We start from the raw sequence: 18,933 nt of genomic DNA on the forward strand, positions 1-18,933 counted from the left end.
ATACATACACACACACACACACATATATATATATATGTGTGTGTGTGTGTGTGTGTGCGCACGCACGCATGTGGAGGTCGGAGGTCAGAGAACAGCTATTAGAAGTTTTACTACCATGTGGATCCCAGGGATTGAACTTTGATCATCAGGCTTGGTAGCTTACCCGATGAGACATCTTGCTGGCCCTTGTCAGAGAAAGCACTGGCTAGGCTGAAGCCCCAAGTATTCAAACGACATACAGACATTGATGAATGCACATGGCCAGTTTAAAGGGCATGGCAGCCTTCTGCTTGCAAGTCAGCACACATAATAACCTCTCTTGTCATTAATGCATAGGAGAGAAAGTACCAACTGCTGAGCAACCAGCTGCATTATTGCCATGTCTCTACATGCCGGTCTCTGCACCACACACTCCTGGCTACTTTCCACCCAATCCTGTATGATCCTTACGACTTATTCTGCATGGTATATGGGGCGAGGGACAGTAGGAATGTGTGCTTAGTCACACAGCTTGAGTGATTCATATTCAGATCTACAAGGAGTCCAAAGTCTTCTTCCATGTGAGACCACACTTCTCCCCTGACTCCACAAACAAAGGAGGGAGAGAGCTTAACTCTTTTTTTTTTTCTTTTTTCTTTTTCTTTTTTTTTTTATTGGATGATTTATTTACATTTCCTATGTTGTCCCCTTACCCCATCCCCCACCACCCCCTCGGAACCCCCAATCCCCTCGCCCCTCCTCCTTCTTCTCTGTGGATGTAACCTCTATCTACACCCCCCCACTCCCACCTCCCCACCCTCAAAATTCCCACCCCCTGGGGCATCCAGCCTTCATGAGGTCAAGGTTCTCTTCTTCCACCTATGCCCAGCAGGGCCCTCCACTTTTACATATTCAGCTGAAGCCCTGGATCCCCCCCTAAGTGCTCCCAGGCTGGTGGTTTAGACCCTGGGAGCTGTGGTTGGTTGGTATTGTTGCTCTCCTCATGGTGCCACAAACCCTTTCAGCTCCTTCAGTCTTCACTCTAACTCCTCTATTGAGAACCCCATGATCAGTTCAATGGCTAGTTGTGAGCATCTGCCTCTGAATATGTCTGACTCTTGAAGGCCTCTGAGGAGATATCCATATCAGGCTCTTATCAGCATGCACTTCCTGTCTTCCACATCAGCATCTACCTTTGGTGATTGCACATGGGATAGATACTCAGGTGGAGTGGTCTTGAGACGTCCTCTCCTTCAGTTTCTGTCCCTCACTTTGTCTCCATATTTGCTCCCTTGAGTATTTTGTTGCTCCTTCTAAGAAGGACCGAATCACCCTCACTTGGTCTTCCTTCTTTATGGGCTTCATGTGGCCTGTGAGTTGCATCTTGGGCATTTCAAGGTTCTAGGCTAATATCCAATAATCAGTGAGTGAATACCATGTGTCTTCTTTTGTGATTGGCTTACCTCACTCAGGATGATAATTTCTAGTTCCATCCATTTACCTAGGAACCTCTCGAATTCATTGTTTTTAATAGCTGAGTAATACTCCATTGTGTAAATATACCACATTTTTTGAATCCATTCCTCAGTTGAAGGACATCTGGGTTCTTTCCAGCTCCTGCCTATTATAAATAAGGCTGCTATGAACATAGTTGAGCATATGTCCTTGTTATATGTTCGAGCATCTTCTGGGTATATGCCTAGGAGTGGTATAGCTGGATCCTCGGGTAATGCTATGCAAAGAATTTTCAACGGAAGAAACTCGAATGGCCGAGAAGCATCTAAAGAAATGTTCAGCATCCTTAGTCGTCAGGGAAATGCAAATCAAAACAACCCTGAGATTCCATCTCACACCAGTCAGAATGGCTAAGATTAAAAACTCAGGTGATAGTAGATGCTGGCGAGGGTGTGGAGAAAGAGGAACACTCCTCCATTGTTGGTGGGACTGCAAGATGGTGCAACCACTTTGGAAATCAGTCTGGCGGTTCCTCAGAAAATTGGAGAGCTTAACTCTTATCCATTGGAATTAATTTCAATAGGCACAATAATGGAGCACCCCAATTTACAAATAAGGAAGCTGATGTTTAACAGCTCAGTATAAACTCCGAATTATCCTTCCTTTATCAGCACCCCCTTTGCTTCCCCTCTTTGGTGACCAGACCCCTTTGAGATGCAGGAGCACTGGCTGCCCAGGTAGACTCTATTTCCAAAGCCTAACTTACAGCTTGATGTGGGCCATGTAACTAAGTTCCCTCTAATGGGCTGCAGAGTGACAGGTGCCTCCCAGACCATGCTCATGAAAGGAGCAGATAGCTTTCATGTTCTTTTCTTTCCTATGTCTGGAACATGCTGTGATGGTGAGCCAGTCACAACATTGTGGGGGAGAAGTAAAGCCTAGGCTGGATAATCAGTTAGGAGGTTGAGTCCCTGCATTACCCTGGGGGGACAAGCTGTCCTTTCCAAACTACCTATCAGTTCACAGTTTTCCAAAACAGAAGATCAGGTTTCCTGTCACATTTGAGCTACTGTTATCCTGGCCTGTTGTAGTTATGCAGGAAAGGCTATGGCAAGCAGTGAGTTTCCTGGAGACAGCCCATTGCTCTGTGTGGTGAGCTCTGGAGAGGCAAAGATCCCAGAGACTTCATCCAGGATTGCTTCTCACTGTTGATATATCTTTCCTGCTATCATTACATAGCCTAATGATTCCTGGGCACCAGCCCCATCCTATTGGGCAAATTTCCTGCAGATCAATATGAAGATTATAATGCTGTTTAGATGAATTAGTGACTTTATGGAATTACTGATTTGATTCAAATAATTTTAGGAAGAAAGTTTAAGGAGATGGTTTTAGTTGTTTTGCCAGAAAGATTTAATGAATTAGAATCAAGGTAGAATGTGCCCCCTCCTCACAGTAAGTAAAGGCTGCATAATAAGGAACACAATGAGCTTTCACAATTACACTGAAAAGAGAAACAGGCTTGGGACAGATTCGTGATCAAGGAAAAACACCCATCCTGTATCAGGTCCAAGGATGAGGCCACAGGTGTGCACTGTGATAAAAAGCAAGGCCATGTGAAACTGTTGCTTTGAACTTATACTGAGCTTATAGGATGAAACTCTGCTTTGAACTTACTATGGACATCCTTCTGTAATTCCCTTTTGTGTACCATTTTATCTGTGAGGGAATTTTATAGAGGACTTTTGTCTAAGAAGCTATAAAAAGGCTGAGAGAAGAAATTAAGTGTGGCTGTTGGGGCTCTGCTCCATCCACCAAATATGTGTGTGTGTGTCTGTCTGTCTGGATGTATGCATGTACAATATGTATATATGTATATATGTCTGTCTATATGTATGTGTATACATAAGTATGTAGACATACGTGTATGTATATAAGTATACATGTATACTTGTGAAACTGATGAGTTCAAGTCGGGCCCAGCCGAGTGTGTGTGTGTGTATGATTTTCTCTTTCTCTCCATCCTTTTCTTACTTGCTGGACACTTAAGAGTGTAGAGTTCAGTTTTTCACTGGGCATTTGTGCTACCCCAGATAATTAAGTTTTGCCCCTATCAGCATTATCAAGGCTGACCCTGGTAAATCACCCACTGCTATCATCGGGAGCAGGGTGAGGGCAGGGAGGGATTTGATTGTCTGCTATCATCAGGAGTGGGTGGGGAGGGATATAATTGGCTGCTATCAGCACCTACACCAATCACCAACGCCACATCTCACTGCCTCCTTCGGTTACTTGGATGTTGAGCTGGCCTTCCACAAAGTAGGACACATTTTAGACTGAAGCAAGGATCTGCATCTTTCTGACATGAAACTGTGCATGATTTTATACACTAAGCACCAGAACTTATTATGAAGATTAGTCGTACTCGTATTTTAATCATTTCAGTTTTCAAATCAACAGCAAGAACACACTGCCTCTAAATGCATACAGAGTCAAGAATCCAGTGAGGTAGGATCAAGTTATAAGAATACAAATTAAACAACTCTCAAAAACAGAACCTGCTTTGAAAAGGTAAAAGAATTCTGTTCGCTACATACAACTGATTATTCTGTCCTGGGAAGACAGGGCTAAGAGTCCATCAGCATCCAGAATGCCAACTACCCACCAGGCGAAATGGCCGGCCAGCCCTGGAAAAGAGGAGCCCTAGGAAATGCTGTGGGCCTTCAGAGCCGGGCTGATCCAACCACACTACTAAACCAGGAAAAATGGAAAAAACCCTCATGGACTGAGTGAACACAAGGCAAACTATCACTGAAAGTGGGACTGACATACACATATGCTCCTGATAGGATGTAGTAGCACCAGCTACAATGTAGCCTGCAGAAAGAATATTAAACCAAGTATCTAAATTTTATCTGAATGGGTGGAGGTAATGTAGGGACTAGAAGCCACATTACACAATACTGTGGAATAACCATTGGCCAATCCTAGAATTCAAGAAAGTCTGCTGGACAAATACCACAGTTTTTTTTTTTTAATCATACACATTGAACTGAAAACAAGAACAAAACAAAACAAAACAAAAAAACCAAAACACTGAATCGGAGCAGCACATCAGCTAAAAGCAGAACATGGACTTCACATTCTGACTCAGCCGAGCCAACTGTAAAATGACATTTTGGGGACTCCTGAGAGAAGGCTGAATATAGCCTAGGTGTTAGACGATAATGGAGACTTACTGCTAATTTTGTCTCAGAGTCGTGTAGTAGTGATGACTTTTAAAATGCCTTTCTCACTAGAGAGGACACGGCGAGTGAGGGTGAGGGGGCAGAAAGCAAGAATTGCAACATTGTTACTAATTGCTCAAGCTGAACTGCTGGTAACATTGAATCCATCACACCACCGGCTCTGCTCTGCCTCTTAGATCTCTAAGTAAACCTGTAAGTACTGACGAGTGAGGGACAAGTCACATATCCACCCACCAGCAACGCTGCTCTAAGGGCTACTAGGGGCCTTTGGAAGCTACAAGACATCCTTCTGGCAGCGACAAACAGCTATGGTAAGCAATTCTATTTTGACAATAAAACAAACTGAGGCCTTTTTACTCAGTAAGACACACATTTGGAGGCAAGAAAGATAAAAACCTAGTTAAGTAGATGCTTTTATAAAGATCACTATAGCTTAAACTGAAAGGGAAAATAAAGTCTAGGATAATGGTGTGCAGAGTGGGAATATCCAAGCACAGCTCTGAGGAGAGAGCCCCCCAGACATAGGTTTCTTAGGCAAGCAAAATCCCACTCCTTGGCCACAGCCTGGTGTAAGGTCTCATGTTACCACTTCTGCAGTGTTCCAGCTGGCCTAGGCACTGCCACCTGCTGCCCTAATGGAAGCTGACTGTAAGGTTTTCCTTGTCCGGTACCTGTAGTCGCAGGCCCATACTCATGTAGCCTATCCACGGTGCACACTCTGTTGTAAATGTGGTGACTATGTGTCCTCTAGAGTGGGCCCTCCTTGAAGACCCAGCCCCAGCCTTGCTGTCACAGCCTATGGACACTCCTACTCAAACCAGGGTTTTACAGTCTCAGATCCTCTGGAACTGGAATTATAATTGTGAGTCACCATATGGAGGCTAAGAATCGAGCCTGGGCCCTCTGCAAAAGCAGCAAGTGTTCTTAACCACCACGGAGCCATCTCTCCTGCCTCAGACTTCATTTTTTGAGTCTCAGCTTTGCTTTGAAGACCAAGCTAAACTTGAACGCATGACCTCTTGCTTCCCCAGGGCTGGATTACAGAAATGCACCACCACAACTGATTAAATTCAGTATGTCCAAGTGCAATGTTTAGCTAGTTTTGACAGGTGAACAGAGTTGCATGACCACCCCAATCAAGGGGTCAGCCCCCTTCCTCTGTCCCTGGATCCTGACAACGGCTACTCTGTTTTCTATCTCTGTAATTTTTCCTTTCTAAGAATGTCTTGAATATAAATGAATTCATCCATGTAATCTTTTGGGTCTGAATTTTGCTTCAATACTTGTGAGACTTGCCCATATTTTTCCAAGAATGAGCATTTTGTTCCTTGTTATTACTAAGTGGTATTCCATCATACTGAGTCACTAACAATTTATCTATCCATTTCCTACCCCACGGGTATTTGGGTTGTTTCCAGGTTTGGGCTCTTGTGAATAAAGCTGCTGTGCACATTCATGTGCAGGTCTTTGTGTGGATACATGCTTTTATTCCCTTTCAGTAAATACTGAGGAGGGAATTACTGGGCTGAATGAATGGCTATCTTAACATCTCTTATTCATTCATTATTTATATTGCTGGGTAAGGCCTGTTGCCTGAGCATAAGACTTGTTCCCTTAAGTTTGGCATCCTTCAAGGTCCAGGTAAAGTTCATCTCTACCTCCACCTTTGCCTCAAGCTTGGCTTACACAAATACCTTCTGAGGCTCTGTTCTAATTGTTCCAAGTGGATGTCTCCTTTCTCTAATGTCCATGATGGTTTCAAGGTGGGAGATGTGTCTTTAATCCTTTTATGTTTTTCTTCTGCCTTGCATACCAAGCAAACTACTCAAAATCTTTGAGGGGTGGAAACATGAGTGGTAGCATTCAGCCTGTCACAGGAATGTTCATATTTGGTTTAGGGGAAGCCCAAACCGTCTATCCATCTTTCAGCCTATGTTTATTGAAGTTTTTTTAAATAAAAATTCTCTCCTTGCTTGAAGGCAAAGCAATCAGACTTAGGACATTCATCCTACCTCTGTGGGTTTTCTCACTCCCTTCTTAAGGACAGACACCTGTGGGATGCCAGGACTCAGCTTAACACAGTGTGGGAGGAAGGAAGTGGAAGGCAAGTCTGAGGGAATTACATTTACTAAACATAAGTTATAAAAAGAAGTTTCCAAAAGTGTCGCCCACAGATGCCGAGTCAGAGAAGAACTTCCCAGCTTGCCTTGCTGCCATGTGTTTTAGGCCTTTCTCAAAAGCTCCTCCTTGTAACTTCCAAGCACCTGCCTTCTCTGATGGCCCCAAGTCAGACTCAGTCACATGCACCAGATGAGAAGCTTCAGGGCTAGGTCTAAAGTGAATGCTTCAAAATGTGGTTTGATTGACTGGGAACTGGAAGGTGGACACACCTCCACCTTTAGCCACAATTCAGCAAAATGGTTTGTACATTAAACAATTAATCCATGTCAGTATGCGTGGGTAGTCACCCAACTACCAATAGGAATGTACACAGACGTACACTGAACGTATGAACCGCAGCTCCACACACTCAATCCCCCCCAGTAACAACAACCAAACAGCACCAGCTCATGTCTCAACCCAAGGCCCAGGGGCCCCTACGGGATGAGTCAGTATCTTGTTATGGTACTTTTCAGAAAGACTCACTAATGAGGAAATCAAAGTCTGCAACAGAAAAATATCAGAATAAATTCAGAATATTTAACATTAAAAACAGAAAAACTCAAGAGGATTTGACCCAAGTTTTGGAAGGAAATCATGTTCCCTAAACTGTGTGTGTGTACACTGATGTCAGGATGACTTTCCTCAGCTGTTTCTCTACCTTTTGGTTTGGAGACAGGGTCTCTTGCCAATCTGAGCCTGATGAATGGGTGACCTGTGGGAAGCAGGCTGGGACCTCTGGCACAAGCCAGGTGGGGCTAAAATGGAAGCTTAGAATCTTTTACAGCGCCATGAGAGGCTCCTAAATCTCTCCTCAGGGTCAATGACACTGTGGTTCCACGTCCTTCTTTTGGAAGCCAGAGCTCTCTTACAGACACAGCTGCACAGGGATTTTTTTCCCTAAAACTTCTAAACATTGCTTTAGGACTAAGATACAATTAAGGCAGGGAGAAGACTCTGCAATTCCAAAGACAGACACAGCACTTCTTAGAACAGAGGTGTGGGAAAGCCACCATAAGGCTGGAAAGGGCAGAGCACCTGCAAGCAGCTGCTTGCTCTGGCAGTTCTTGGCTCCATGAAGGCACGTGATCTTGAAAGATCTTTCCAAGGGTCTGTCTACTTCTTATCTATCTCTGTGACAGAGGGGAAGAGCTGGAGACTGAAGCCACTCTTAGGCCACTGTTATCCCCGAAGTGCTGTTTTAATTTAACACCGAGAACAGACACGGACCACTAAATTCCTTTCCTGATTTCCTAACGCTTGAAAACTATGCTGGCCGATGTCGTGCACAGTTCTGTCACAAGCTGTCAGAGTGCTCATTGCTTTCTGGATCGCCTCTCAGGTGGCCTCTGCTGCGGGCAACTGTGATTCCCTATGACAGGAGCGCCATGCTCTTTGCCACCCTGGTTCTTTTCTCCTCCTAGTCTGTGTTCTCCTTCAGGCCGGGCCGACTCTGAGCACTTCTCTTCCACACAGTCTCCCTCTGTCACCTGCTCCTCAACACCTGTGCCCTCCTCTCATGGTCACGAGGGTAAGTGGCCACCAAACTACATGTATGTGCTCTACCTAAACTACTTTATTTTTATAACACTGAAGGGTTATTTGCTGAGCAAAACAGATACATTTAAAATAAAAGCAAAGCACCATGTCCTCTGAAGTGATCTCTCTTATAGTTAAAAAAAAAAAAAAAAATCACCTCCTGGTGAACTGCATCCCCAAATTCACAGGCTGAAGATGAGTTTTCCTCTCTGTGTTTGCTCGTGTGCTCTGTCTTGCATGCATGCCATAGTGTGAACGTGGAGGTCAAGGGTCAACCTCAAACATTGGCCTTTGCCTGCCACCTTGTTTGAGGCAAGGTCTTACTACAACAGCACTGGGATTAGAGACACATGCTAGCATCCCTGGCTTTCCACAGGCTCTGCAGACTTGAACTCGGGTCCCCACGTTTCCACAGAAATCACTTTCACACTGAGTCATAGCCCAGCCCGTAGCTTAAGCTGTAGCATCCCTGAAATGTCCCCGTGGGGGATTATATTAGAGATAGTGTCTTTAGAATAGAGACTAAGGTAAAGTGATGTCATCAGGGTGGGCATTAATCCAGTGTGACAGGTGTCACACAGGACATAAACCTTTGCAGAAGAAGAAACTACCTACAGGCAGACAGAGTAGACACCTCAGAGAGGTCAACCCCACAGAAACTTTGACCTAGATCTTTCAGGTTCTTAACTCTGAGGAAATAAATGTCAGTGGTCTAGTCCATTGGTACTCTAGGGTGGCAACAACAGAAAACCAACGCAGGCTATAATCCCTTTGCACTTGTAACATATCTAACTAAAAGTGATACAATGGAATCGTATGCATACAAGAGCACACACTTGGCTATACAATGCCAAGAAACCAATCTGCGTGATTCTTCCTTGGCAGGCTGACTTGGCATGAACACAGAGGGTGCATATCTCTGTGCAAGGCAAATGCCACCCCCTCCATCTGGCATCTCCCTATGAAGTAAAAATCAGAGTCTTTAAGTTAGATTGAAAAAGGAAAAACAAACAACCAAAAAACAAGGAGACCAACTGGCCAGGATCAAGGCCTGCTCGACAGGTAAGTACAGCCTCAGGTTCTGGGCCATCATCAACTTTTTGTTCTGCTTCTAAGGAAGCAGAGCCCTTGAGCAAAAGGCCTAGGTCTAGATTCTCTGATGTCCCCTCCCAGGGTTCTACTCTCTGTCTCTGTCTGTCTCTGTCTCTCTGTCTCTCTCTGTCTCTCTCTGTCTCTCTCTCTCTCTCTCTCCCTCTCTCTCTCTCCTCCTCTCTCTCCCCCTCCCTCTCCCCCTTCCCTTCTCTCAAGCATCCACAGGGCACGTGCAGCCCTACCACCCAAAGCTCCCACAGGTTCCTCCTGCTCAGTCACCCTCCCACAGCTGCAGCACGGCCACAATCACAGACCCAACTCCCAGCTCCTGCATCAGAAGCAGCTCTTCCCATCATCAAACAGAGGGCGACACTGTCAGAGTGTCCCACATTAGCCCTTCATAAAAACCTTGAGCCTCAGAGAGCTACAACACATCCTAACAGGAACCGCCAGTCCAGAGACAAGATCAATTGTGTGGGGATGAGCGTGAGAACAGAGGGACAGAATGTCCCAGTGGGAACCAGGGTCCAGGGTCAGAGAAACACACACCCAGGTACCAGCAAAAGGAGAGGGGGAATTTGAGACTGTACACAGGTACCTGGTGAGACTCAGCCATCTGTAGACAGAAATATCTACATGGTTAAGACACTTACTGAACACCATCTGACAGCAGTTACATTACTGCCTAAGCAACTGGTCCCAGTTCAGAAACGCTATCAAAGAATAACTGTACTTTTCTTTGGATTTAATAACATTGTAGGTAGTCAGGAACCAAGGCCTTGGAGCTAGATGCATTAGCACTCATTAACTGCAGGACTGGAAGCAAGTAATAACTCAAATACTCTAGCCTCAGCTTCCTTACGTAAACAATGTGCACCCCTCACGGGACTGTTCTGAAGCTGAAATATGTTACTAATCATACAACACGTAAAAACAAGCCTGTCCCCAGCACACAGGAAACATGAACAGGTGTGAGCTTCCAACCCAGTAAAAGACATCTCCCCCAAAGAAGTCCCCAGTGGAGTAACATACCTTAACTTTGTTATTTTCAATCAAATGCTGAGCCATGGACTTTATCAGCACATCAAAGAAAAACCAAGAGTACTGAAAGAAAAGAAATAAAACACAAAAGTAATGCTTTATTAGGAAAGAGACCAGCTCTCTCCTAGGCTAGCAGTATTTATTAGCAATGAGAATCGGCTGTGGATGGTGAGACACACTGGACGGGCTCTCTTCAGATCTAAGAGGTGGGTGGCAGATTTCTGCTCCTTGTATGCATTCAGCAACATGAAGCTGCACCCACCAGGAGACTGATACCCTCTCCCACCAGAGGCACTGCTGGGTCATTTGTGGAGTCTGTCCTCTGCTGACTTGTTTGGGAATACTGTCTGCTCCATCTTTAGCAGTGTCCCCCATACTGCGGAGGTGACAGTGAGACTTTGGAAATGGTAATTTATCTTTACAGCTCTCATCTGAGACCGAACTAGCAAACTTGGACCTGGGGAACTAATTCTGATCACTTAGATTTAGCGGTGATGGTGACAACTGTGATAAATGTACACACATGGGCTTAGCTGATTAGGCTGTGGAGTTTGAATTTTCTTTTCTTACACACACCCACACACACACACACACACACACACACTTTTTTTGTGGGGAGAGAGGGTCTCATTTAGTTCATGCTGGTCACCAATTTATCATGTAAGGAAGGATGGTCTTGAACTCCAGAGTTTCCTGGTTATCTTCAAAATTTTGGGATTATGGGTATGGGCCACCACACCCAGTTTTCACTAATTGTTTTTTTGAAAATAAGTTAATTAGCAAAAGGATTTTTTTTCCCCAGATAGAGTTCATTGTTGCCTAGGCTGGTATGAAAACTATACACTCAAGGGATCTATGGTGTTGTGAAAGAGCGATGTCCCCCGTGGGCTCAGGCATTAACACTTGGTCTCCAGGTGGTGGCGCTGTTTGGGGGAGGATATGGAATCTTTAGGAAGTGTGTCACTGGGTGTGAGCCTTGAGGGTTTATAGACCTGCCCCCATTTCCAATTCATTCTCTCTCTCTCTCTCTCTCTCTCTCTCTGTTCATGAAGTCACCTCTGGTCAAGGTGTCGATCACAGCAACAGAAAAGTAACTGATACACACTCCTCCTTATTTAGAGACCTGGGTAGCTGGCATCACAGACATGTGCCACCATAGCTAGCTCTCAATTTATTTAACTGTAACATGATATCTGTGCACATCGTTAGGGCAGCATTTGAAGGTCTGACATGTTCAACTTGGGTTAAATGTATCTATCTTAAACACTTTCATTTCTTTAGGATAACAATTTTCAACAATTCTTTCTCCTAGAAATCAAGGAAATGCTCAGGACATCTATTCCTGCTCTCGCCTCACTGTGCACTGGGATGCTTCTCCCTCTTGAGCATCTTTGTAACCATCATCAACCCTCCCAGCCCCGCCCCCCACTCATCAGCTATGCTATGGTTTCGGCAGATGAGACCTGGAGCCTCACACGGGGCCACACAAGCACTTTGCTACTGAGCTCCACACCCGCCTCTTGAAGAGCAGTTCTAAAGCTGGAGAGCAAGGCCAGCGCCCATGTTACCTTCAGAAGTTTGTTGCTGGTAAGGAAATCGGCAGAAGGCTTGAGAATGGTGGTCATGGATTTCGTCAGTTCCTCGTGCACCGTCTTATACTCAGATGCAACATACGGCTCAGCCTTATAGGCAAACTGTGAAAAGAAAGAGAGGAACTTTACAGTGGGGGCTCTTTCATGGGAGGGGCAGGAAGCTTGTGAGGCTCCTGAGAATGGAGATCGGGACTGAGGTACACATTCAAGGGTGGGAGAAGGGATGGAAACGAAGGTGGGAGGGTGACTGTCATGTGACAGAGAGAGGGTGGCCAGGATGTCTCCAGGGAACCCATCCAAGACATGACAACCATACGAGGCAGCTCTGGGCCCAGCTGGTGCACAATTCCATCTGTAACAGAACCTCTAGGAACGGGCCATGGGACACAGTGACAGATCCTGGGGAACCTGAAGTTTAGTTTGCAAAGTACCACAAAGCCACAGTCCACATATAAGAGGACATGCAACTTTTTAGAACAGTGTTTGTTGTATGGTTATTTAATACTACATATCGAGAACCTATTGCTGTTGATGCTAACATCTCATGATGTTCCACGTGGCCTTTTCATTTGACTGTGGCCAGAGTTAACCTTCCAGTCTCAAAAGCAGCAGGGATGCTGGGAAATTTTAGGCAGTTTAAAAAGGAACATGAAGATTGCTACTGTGTAACAGTCTACCCAAGATCAATTAAAACAATTCTTGTTTCACTTCTCTGCCAGCTGTGTCACATTCATCGTGTAAAGGGTGAAATTAGTTCCTGAAGGAATGGCTGCCTGTCTTCCAACTCCCCTGGTTCAGGTACAAGCCTTGGCAGAAGGGACTAAAGAGATTCAGAGGTAGTAAATTCCAAATGCACCCCCAGATAATGAGGCTTGTTAGAAAGAAGTCTTTGGAAGGAAACTTGGAGAGCCACAGCTGTAAGTGATTGTAGCACTTGACTTATTCATCTATTTAGTTTACATACCTTAACATATGACCTCAAGTGGCTCTCCAATCCTTCCTCATGGCACTGGGCAACCACATGAATAATGACCCTACACACCACAGGAATGAATAAAGCAATGAGTAGTGATATGGAAATGGAAACATTTCATTATCTTCACAGCAGCAGAACAATGATGCTGTGGGCACTTAGCAAACAAGGAGACAAGGAATCAGATGTGGAGCCTATGTGTGAGGGTAAGACACCTCTCCAGTAAAATGTGCAGGACAAATACTAGCATCCCAGAGAGGCTCTAGGTGTGGACAGACTGAAGGGAAGAAGAGCATCCATCCATCCATCCATCCATCCATCCATCTGTCCATCCATCCATCCATCTGTCCATCATCCATCCATCCATCTGTCCATCCATCCATCCATCCATCTATCTGTCCATCCATCCATCCATCCATCCATCCATCCATCCATCCATCTGTCCATCATCCATCCATCCATCTGTCCATCCATCCATCCGTCCATCCATCCATCCATCCATCCATCCATCCATCTGTCCATCCATCCATCTGTCCATCCATCCATCCATCTATCCATCCATCCGTCCATCCATCCATCTGTCCATCCATCCATCTGTCCATCCATCCATCCATCCATCCATCCATCCACTTATCCAGCCAGTCAGCCACTCATCCATCCATCGATCCATTCATCCATCTACTCATCCATCCATCCATCCATCCATCCATCATCCATTGATCCATTCATCCATCCATCCACTCATCCTTCTGTCCATCCATCCATCCATCCATCCATCCATCCATCCATCCATCCACCCATCTATCCACTCATCCATCTACTCATCCATCCATCCATCCATCCATCCATCCATCCATCCATCCATCTACTCATCCATCCAACCAAACATCCAACTAACCATCCATTCACTCATTCTTCTGTCCATCCATCCATTCACTCATCCTTCTTGTCCATCCATCCATCCATCTACCCATCCATCCACCCACCCATCCATCTACCCATGGTTCTATCCCCTGCCTTACCGAGTCACGTTAACTGCAACCTCCTCCTGGGTGGCTCTGGTGAGGACTCGGAATAGCTGGTTTAAAATGGTCGGCAGGAAGGCGATCATCACATGGCCTTCCATTGCATGCAGACTCTACATAGAAAAAATGGTGACACATGTGTTATTTTTTTTTAATCTAATTTATTTCAGTTATTCATTTTGAGATGGGGTCTTGCTATGGACCCAGGCTGAACTGGAATTCCTGGTTGCCAGTGACTCTCATATCTCAGCATCCCAAGTCCCTGAGTCAACAGGTACACTCCACCATATCTACTATGCTATCTAAGGTAATATCCACTTCATTTCAAGTAAGGATAGAACTCCCTCTAAAATGAGTGGAAAGCGGAGGGCACGCAGAGTGGACCTCAAAGATGGCTTTATCCTAAACTGCAGGATGGATGAAGATGTTCCACAGGGCAGGGGAGTAAAGACTGTTAACTAGTTGTCCACAGCCAGGGAGCAGTCAGTGGAGGGATATAATTAGAAGAGTTCTGTAAAGTAGAGAGAGAGGCAGAAGAGGAATCAGGAGGAGCTGTAACCAAGAATTGTCAGAGAGGTCTTATGTTGTCACTGAAATGGAGGACAGGCCAAAAGTCATGACATATGTGTGCTTACTTTTTTTTAAATATGTAGATTGCTTTCTCTTGATTAGATCAAATATAAGTCTCTACCCAATTTCTCACATCTTACTTTGTCCCATGCCTGGAATGCCATTTAGCGATTCTGTTTTCAAAGTACTCTTCTATAATCAAGTTCTGTCCCCTCTCACTGCTGCTTGACGGCTCCGGGAACAGACCCAGCTCCTACACACAGCTGGGCCAGGCTAGGTGTATTACCTCTGTCTACCCCGAAGCTGTGGTCAAGTTAGTATTATCTCCTACAATGACTGAGAAGTTTTCTAAGGGTCAGGACTGTTAGGATTTGAGTGTGTCCTTCACAAAGCCTGTGACAGAAACTTAATCCTCAATGGATGATCAGAAGGGGGTGTGGTCTAAGGAAGATCAGGAGGGGTGTAGTCTAAGGAGAGGCAATCAGGCCATGGGGCTCCAGCTTCAGGAATCGGTCACTGAGCCTGCTTGAGCAGGTTCCTTAGTAAATGATGAATTTGGTTCTCCTCTCTTCCACCCAACTCTTGCTTTGATCCTCTCATGGCCCTCAGAACTCCAGCCTCAGGAATTCTGTTACAGCAGCAGCAAACAGCTGAGCCAGGATTGCTTCTTTTGTGCACAGCACAGCAGGCAAGTGTAGGGTGGTGGACTGTGCCACCAGACAGAACTGATAAGGTAGCAGCAAAGTTCAGAATCCAGATAAAACTCATGACTAAGAATGGCAGGAGTTTGGACTAGCTCCAGACCAGATTCCCATCCTAAAGCACCTGTTCATGACACCACACTAAGAGGACCATGACAGCCTGTCACATAGCATAAAAACCTAGAGTTCTCCATGCTAACGAGGTATCTAGGTCCCAAGTGTTTAGCTAATGAACATCCCTTCCTAGAAAGGTATTTAATCTCTGGTTCACCCTGAGGAAGTCCTATGCATCCACATCTGCCACGAATAAAGCAGTTTGGACAAGTAAGGACTGTCTGGGGAAGGCCTACATCATACAGAGCCCAGCCTAAGTCTCCTGCAGAAGGAGTGTGCCTCTCCACACTCCTGGCACTCACTCTGAGCTAAGCTGGATTTCCCCATCCCCGGGCTGATTGTACACAGGAATGCCCCATTCCCAATTCCTTATGGTTCTCAGTGGCTTCTGTGTATACAAGTTTGAGAACCACAGCCTCTGTTGCAGCCCCTAGTTTCTCAACCAAAGAAACATGGGCTGGGACTGCTATCTTAGACTGCCTTTTGCCTCCCCTGAGCAGCCCATTGGCAATGGTCTGGCACCTTGGCAGTGAGGCAGAGGAAGAAAAGCAGCAGAGCACCCCTTAGTCTCGCCTCTCTAGCAGCATTCAGACTCCCCAGTGGTGAGGCAAGAACGCAGAACTACAGTAAATATTGAGCAAAGGTCTGTGTCACTGAGTGCAAGAGAAACTGTTTTCAAGGGAGCACAGAGACTAGCATACAGTCAGGAGCAGAGCTACGTCTGCATTCACTCTGGTCCACTCTCTAAAGGCCACATGAAATCACTATGATAGCATCCAGGTAGAAACATCCATTCAGAAGCTTACAAGGGGGCAGTAACAGCATTCACCATCAAAAAGGAAACTAATTTACTTCCAAAGATATTTAAAAGGGGGACAAAAAAAACCATCTGGTACCTTAAGGTATTTTACTAGTTCACTCCCTGAGGCTTGGGCTCCAGATTCTGTTTTCTGGCAGTACTGGAAAAAATTATGTAAATGCTGATCCTAGGTTGAAGGTGAGGAGAGAAGGAAAAGAAAGTCTATTAGTATATGCTTCTTTACAGAAGCAAATCTGCTTCAGGTAACAGACATGAATGGCTCATAAATATTTATCTTATCAAGTGTATGTGTGTGTGTGTGTGTCTGTGTGTGTGAGTGAGCATGAGCCTATATATATATATGCATCTCTGAGAATCTGATTCTACATGCTTAACTGTGGAGGGGTACTCACACCAATGTGTGCTCAGAGGCTAGAAGAGGAAACTGGGAGTCCTCTTCCTTTGAGGTAGGGTCTCTTCTCTGTGAACCTGGCCAGAGCTCAGATTTTTCTCTTTTTTTTTGTTTTGTTTTGTTTTGCTTTTTGTTTTTTTGAGACAGGGTTTTTCTGTGTAGTCCTGGCTGTCCTGGAACTCACTCTGTAGACCAGGCTGGCCTCGAACTCAGAAATCCGCCTGCCTCTGCCTCCCAAGTGCTGGGATTAAAGGCGTGCGCCACCACCGCCTGATGATTTTTCTCTCTTTCTTTCTCATTTTCTTTCTTTCTTTCTTTCTTTCTTTCTTTCTTTCTTTCTTTCTTTCTTTCTTTTTCTCTCTCTCTCTCTCTTTCTCTCTCCCTCTCTCTTTCTTTCTTTCTTTCTTCTTTTTTTAAGCTCAGATTTTTCTTGTCTGGGCTGGAAGCCAGCAAGCCCTAGTACCCTCATACCTTTGGAATTGGGGTGCAGGGCATGTGTGAGATGCATAGCTTGTTACACAGGTGCTGGGAACTCATGATTTTATACCCAGTACTCTTAATCACCGAATCATCTACCCAACCCCACGAATGGTTTTTAAGATTATAAAACTGACCATGTACAAACTAACATCTAAAGACTTTCCATTAGAGGAAAATTGTTGAAAAATGTCACAGACTTATAAAGTAATTTTCATGCATATCGGTGTATCATTTGTAAGCACCTTGTACATACTTTCTTCAAATACAGGCCTATAGTGTAAAAATATACTCATAAGTCACCAGGATTCTGTTTTACACAGACAAGAAGTGCAATAACAAACAGTCACTGGAATGCGATGGCACACACCTGAGTGTACACTGTGGAAACCAGATGAGTGGAGATTTTCAACAGTGGCTTGCCTCCTTCCACCCACTTAACTTCTGGACCATAATGCTGAAAAAAAAAAAAAAGGGAAAAAGATCCGAACAGATTAGCTATCTCAGCTATCAACAAATGCACTGGTGAAGGACTGGCAGCTCAAAGGGCTGGAGAGCTACATCTGGACACAGCAGCACCCAGCTGTGTCTGCATCCACAGCAGGAACACAGCTGTGTCTGCATTTGTATTTGCCAGTTTCTTCCCCTGAGCACACACCCTTCCTCCTGGGCTTTGTAAGTTGTCCTGTCAGTAGCAGCTGTCAGAGACTACTGTCCATTTCGCTGGGAATGGATCCTACTTCACCAGTATCTCTTTACTTTCTGAGATAGGGTCTCACTATGTAGCCCTGACTTGACTCTATGTAGACCAGGCAGACCTCAAACTCACAGAGATTCACATCTGCCTCCTGAGCATTGGAACTAAAGGCTTGCACCACCATGCTTGGTTTCACAAGCATCTTAAGCAGACGTAAGCTCAGGGCTTTGAGAAGCAATGAGGATGACTGCAGACAGGGCGAACAGCCATGAGGGAAAGAGACTGAACTCTGGGGGTAATATCACCTGGAAGAGAATTCCTGACAACTCATCATTACTGGAGTACAGTTACTTCTCAGGAAGGCCCACGCCAGGCCCGGTACCTCCATGTCTCCCTGCTGCAGCACCGCCAGCCCAGGCTTATAAAATGCTTATAAAATTATTCAGATGCCGTGTTAAGTGTTATCAGAAGAAGTTCACATTTACTTCTAAATGTACACATGAACTTCAAAATAAAGAAAGAAAGCCAAATGTTAGGACTGATAAAAATCTTTGTTGTGCGTTATTGTTGTTTTTAGCCATCCTGACTGTTTTCTAAAGAAACCGAGTTAAACCAAACATTCTTAAAATCCCATACCCTGCCCATGCCGAGCTCCTGGTAGCCGAGGTAGCCAGATGGCAGGTTAGCTGAGACAGGGATATGCTGCTCGTTTGTCAACACCCTTCCATCTTTCAGGAGAGGAAGCCAGGAGAAGCCAACTGTTGAGAACAAAGAACAACAACAACAACAAAAATCCACTGTGAGCTCATAGACTCCTGCAGGAGAGCGAGCCTGCAAGCCTGGGCAATAACAACTGCTGCTGTCAATCAAAGCAGGTGATGCGAGGCCTGGAGACGGCCTCCACATTGACTCTCTTCTCGAGCAAGTTACACACACAATTAAGGCACACTAGCATACCACTGGCTAGAAACCCACCAGAGCAACCCTTCGCAAAAGGATGAATATTAAGAATAAAAACACGATTAAGAAATGCTAATGTGCAGATGATGAAACAACAAT

General features: G+C 45.1%; 1 protein-coding gene across 5 annotated transcripts in view; it reads right to left on the reverse strand.

The window, feature by feature from the left end:
- Positions 1 to 18,933, reverse strand: part of Dock9 (dedicator of cytokinesis 9) — a 261,623-nt gene that overhangs the window by 68,349 nt on the left and 174,341 nt on the right. For all 5 annotated transcript variants that reach the window (XM_028772087.1, XM_028772069.1, XM_028772053.1 and 2 more), the window contains exons 21-27: positions 18,511 to 18,632; positions 17,548 to 17,634; positions 16,386 to 16,475; positions 14,102 to 14,217; positions 13,071 to 13,140; positions 12,083 to 12,208; positions 10,506 to 10,577 (exon numbers count right to left, since the gene is read on the reverse strand). In XM_028772087.1, the coding sequence (XP_028627920.1) occupies positions 10,506 to 10,577; positions 12,083 to 12,208; positions 13,071 to 13,140; positions 14,102 to 14,217; positions 16,386 to 16,475; positions 17,548 to 17,634; positions 18,511 to 18,632 (683 nt within the window). The remainder of the gene's footprint in view (positions 1 to 10,505; positions 10,578 to 12,082; positions 12,209 to 13,070; positions 13,141 to 14,101; positions 14,218 to 16,385; positions 16,476 to 17,547; positions 17,635 to 18,510; positions 18,633 to 18,933) is intronic.

This window comes from Grammomys surdaster, unplaced genomic scaffold (assembly GCF_004785775.1).
Source record: "Grammomys surdaster isolate TR1022 unplaced genomic scaffold, NIH_TR_1.0 65, whole genome shotgun sequence".
In the NCBI taxonomy this organism is placed as follows: domain Eukaryota; kingdom Metazoa; phylum Chordata; class Mammalia; order Rodentia; family Muridae; genus Grammomys; species Grammomys surdaster.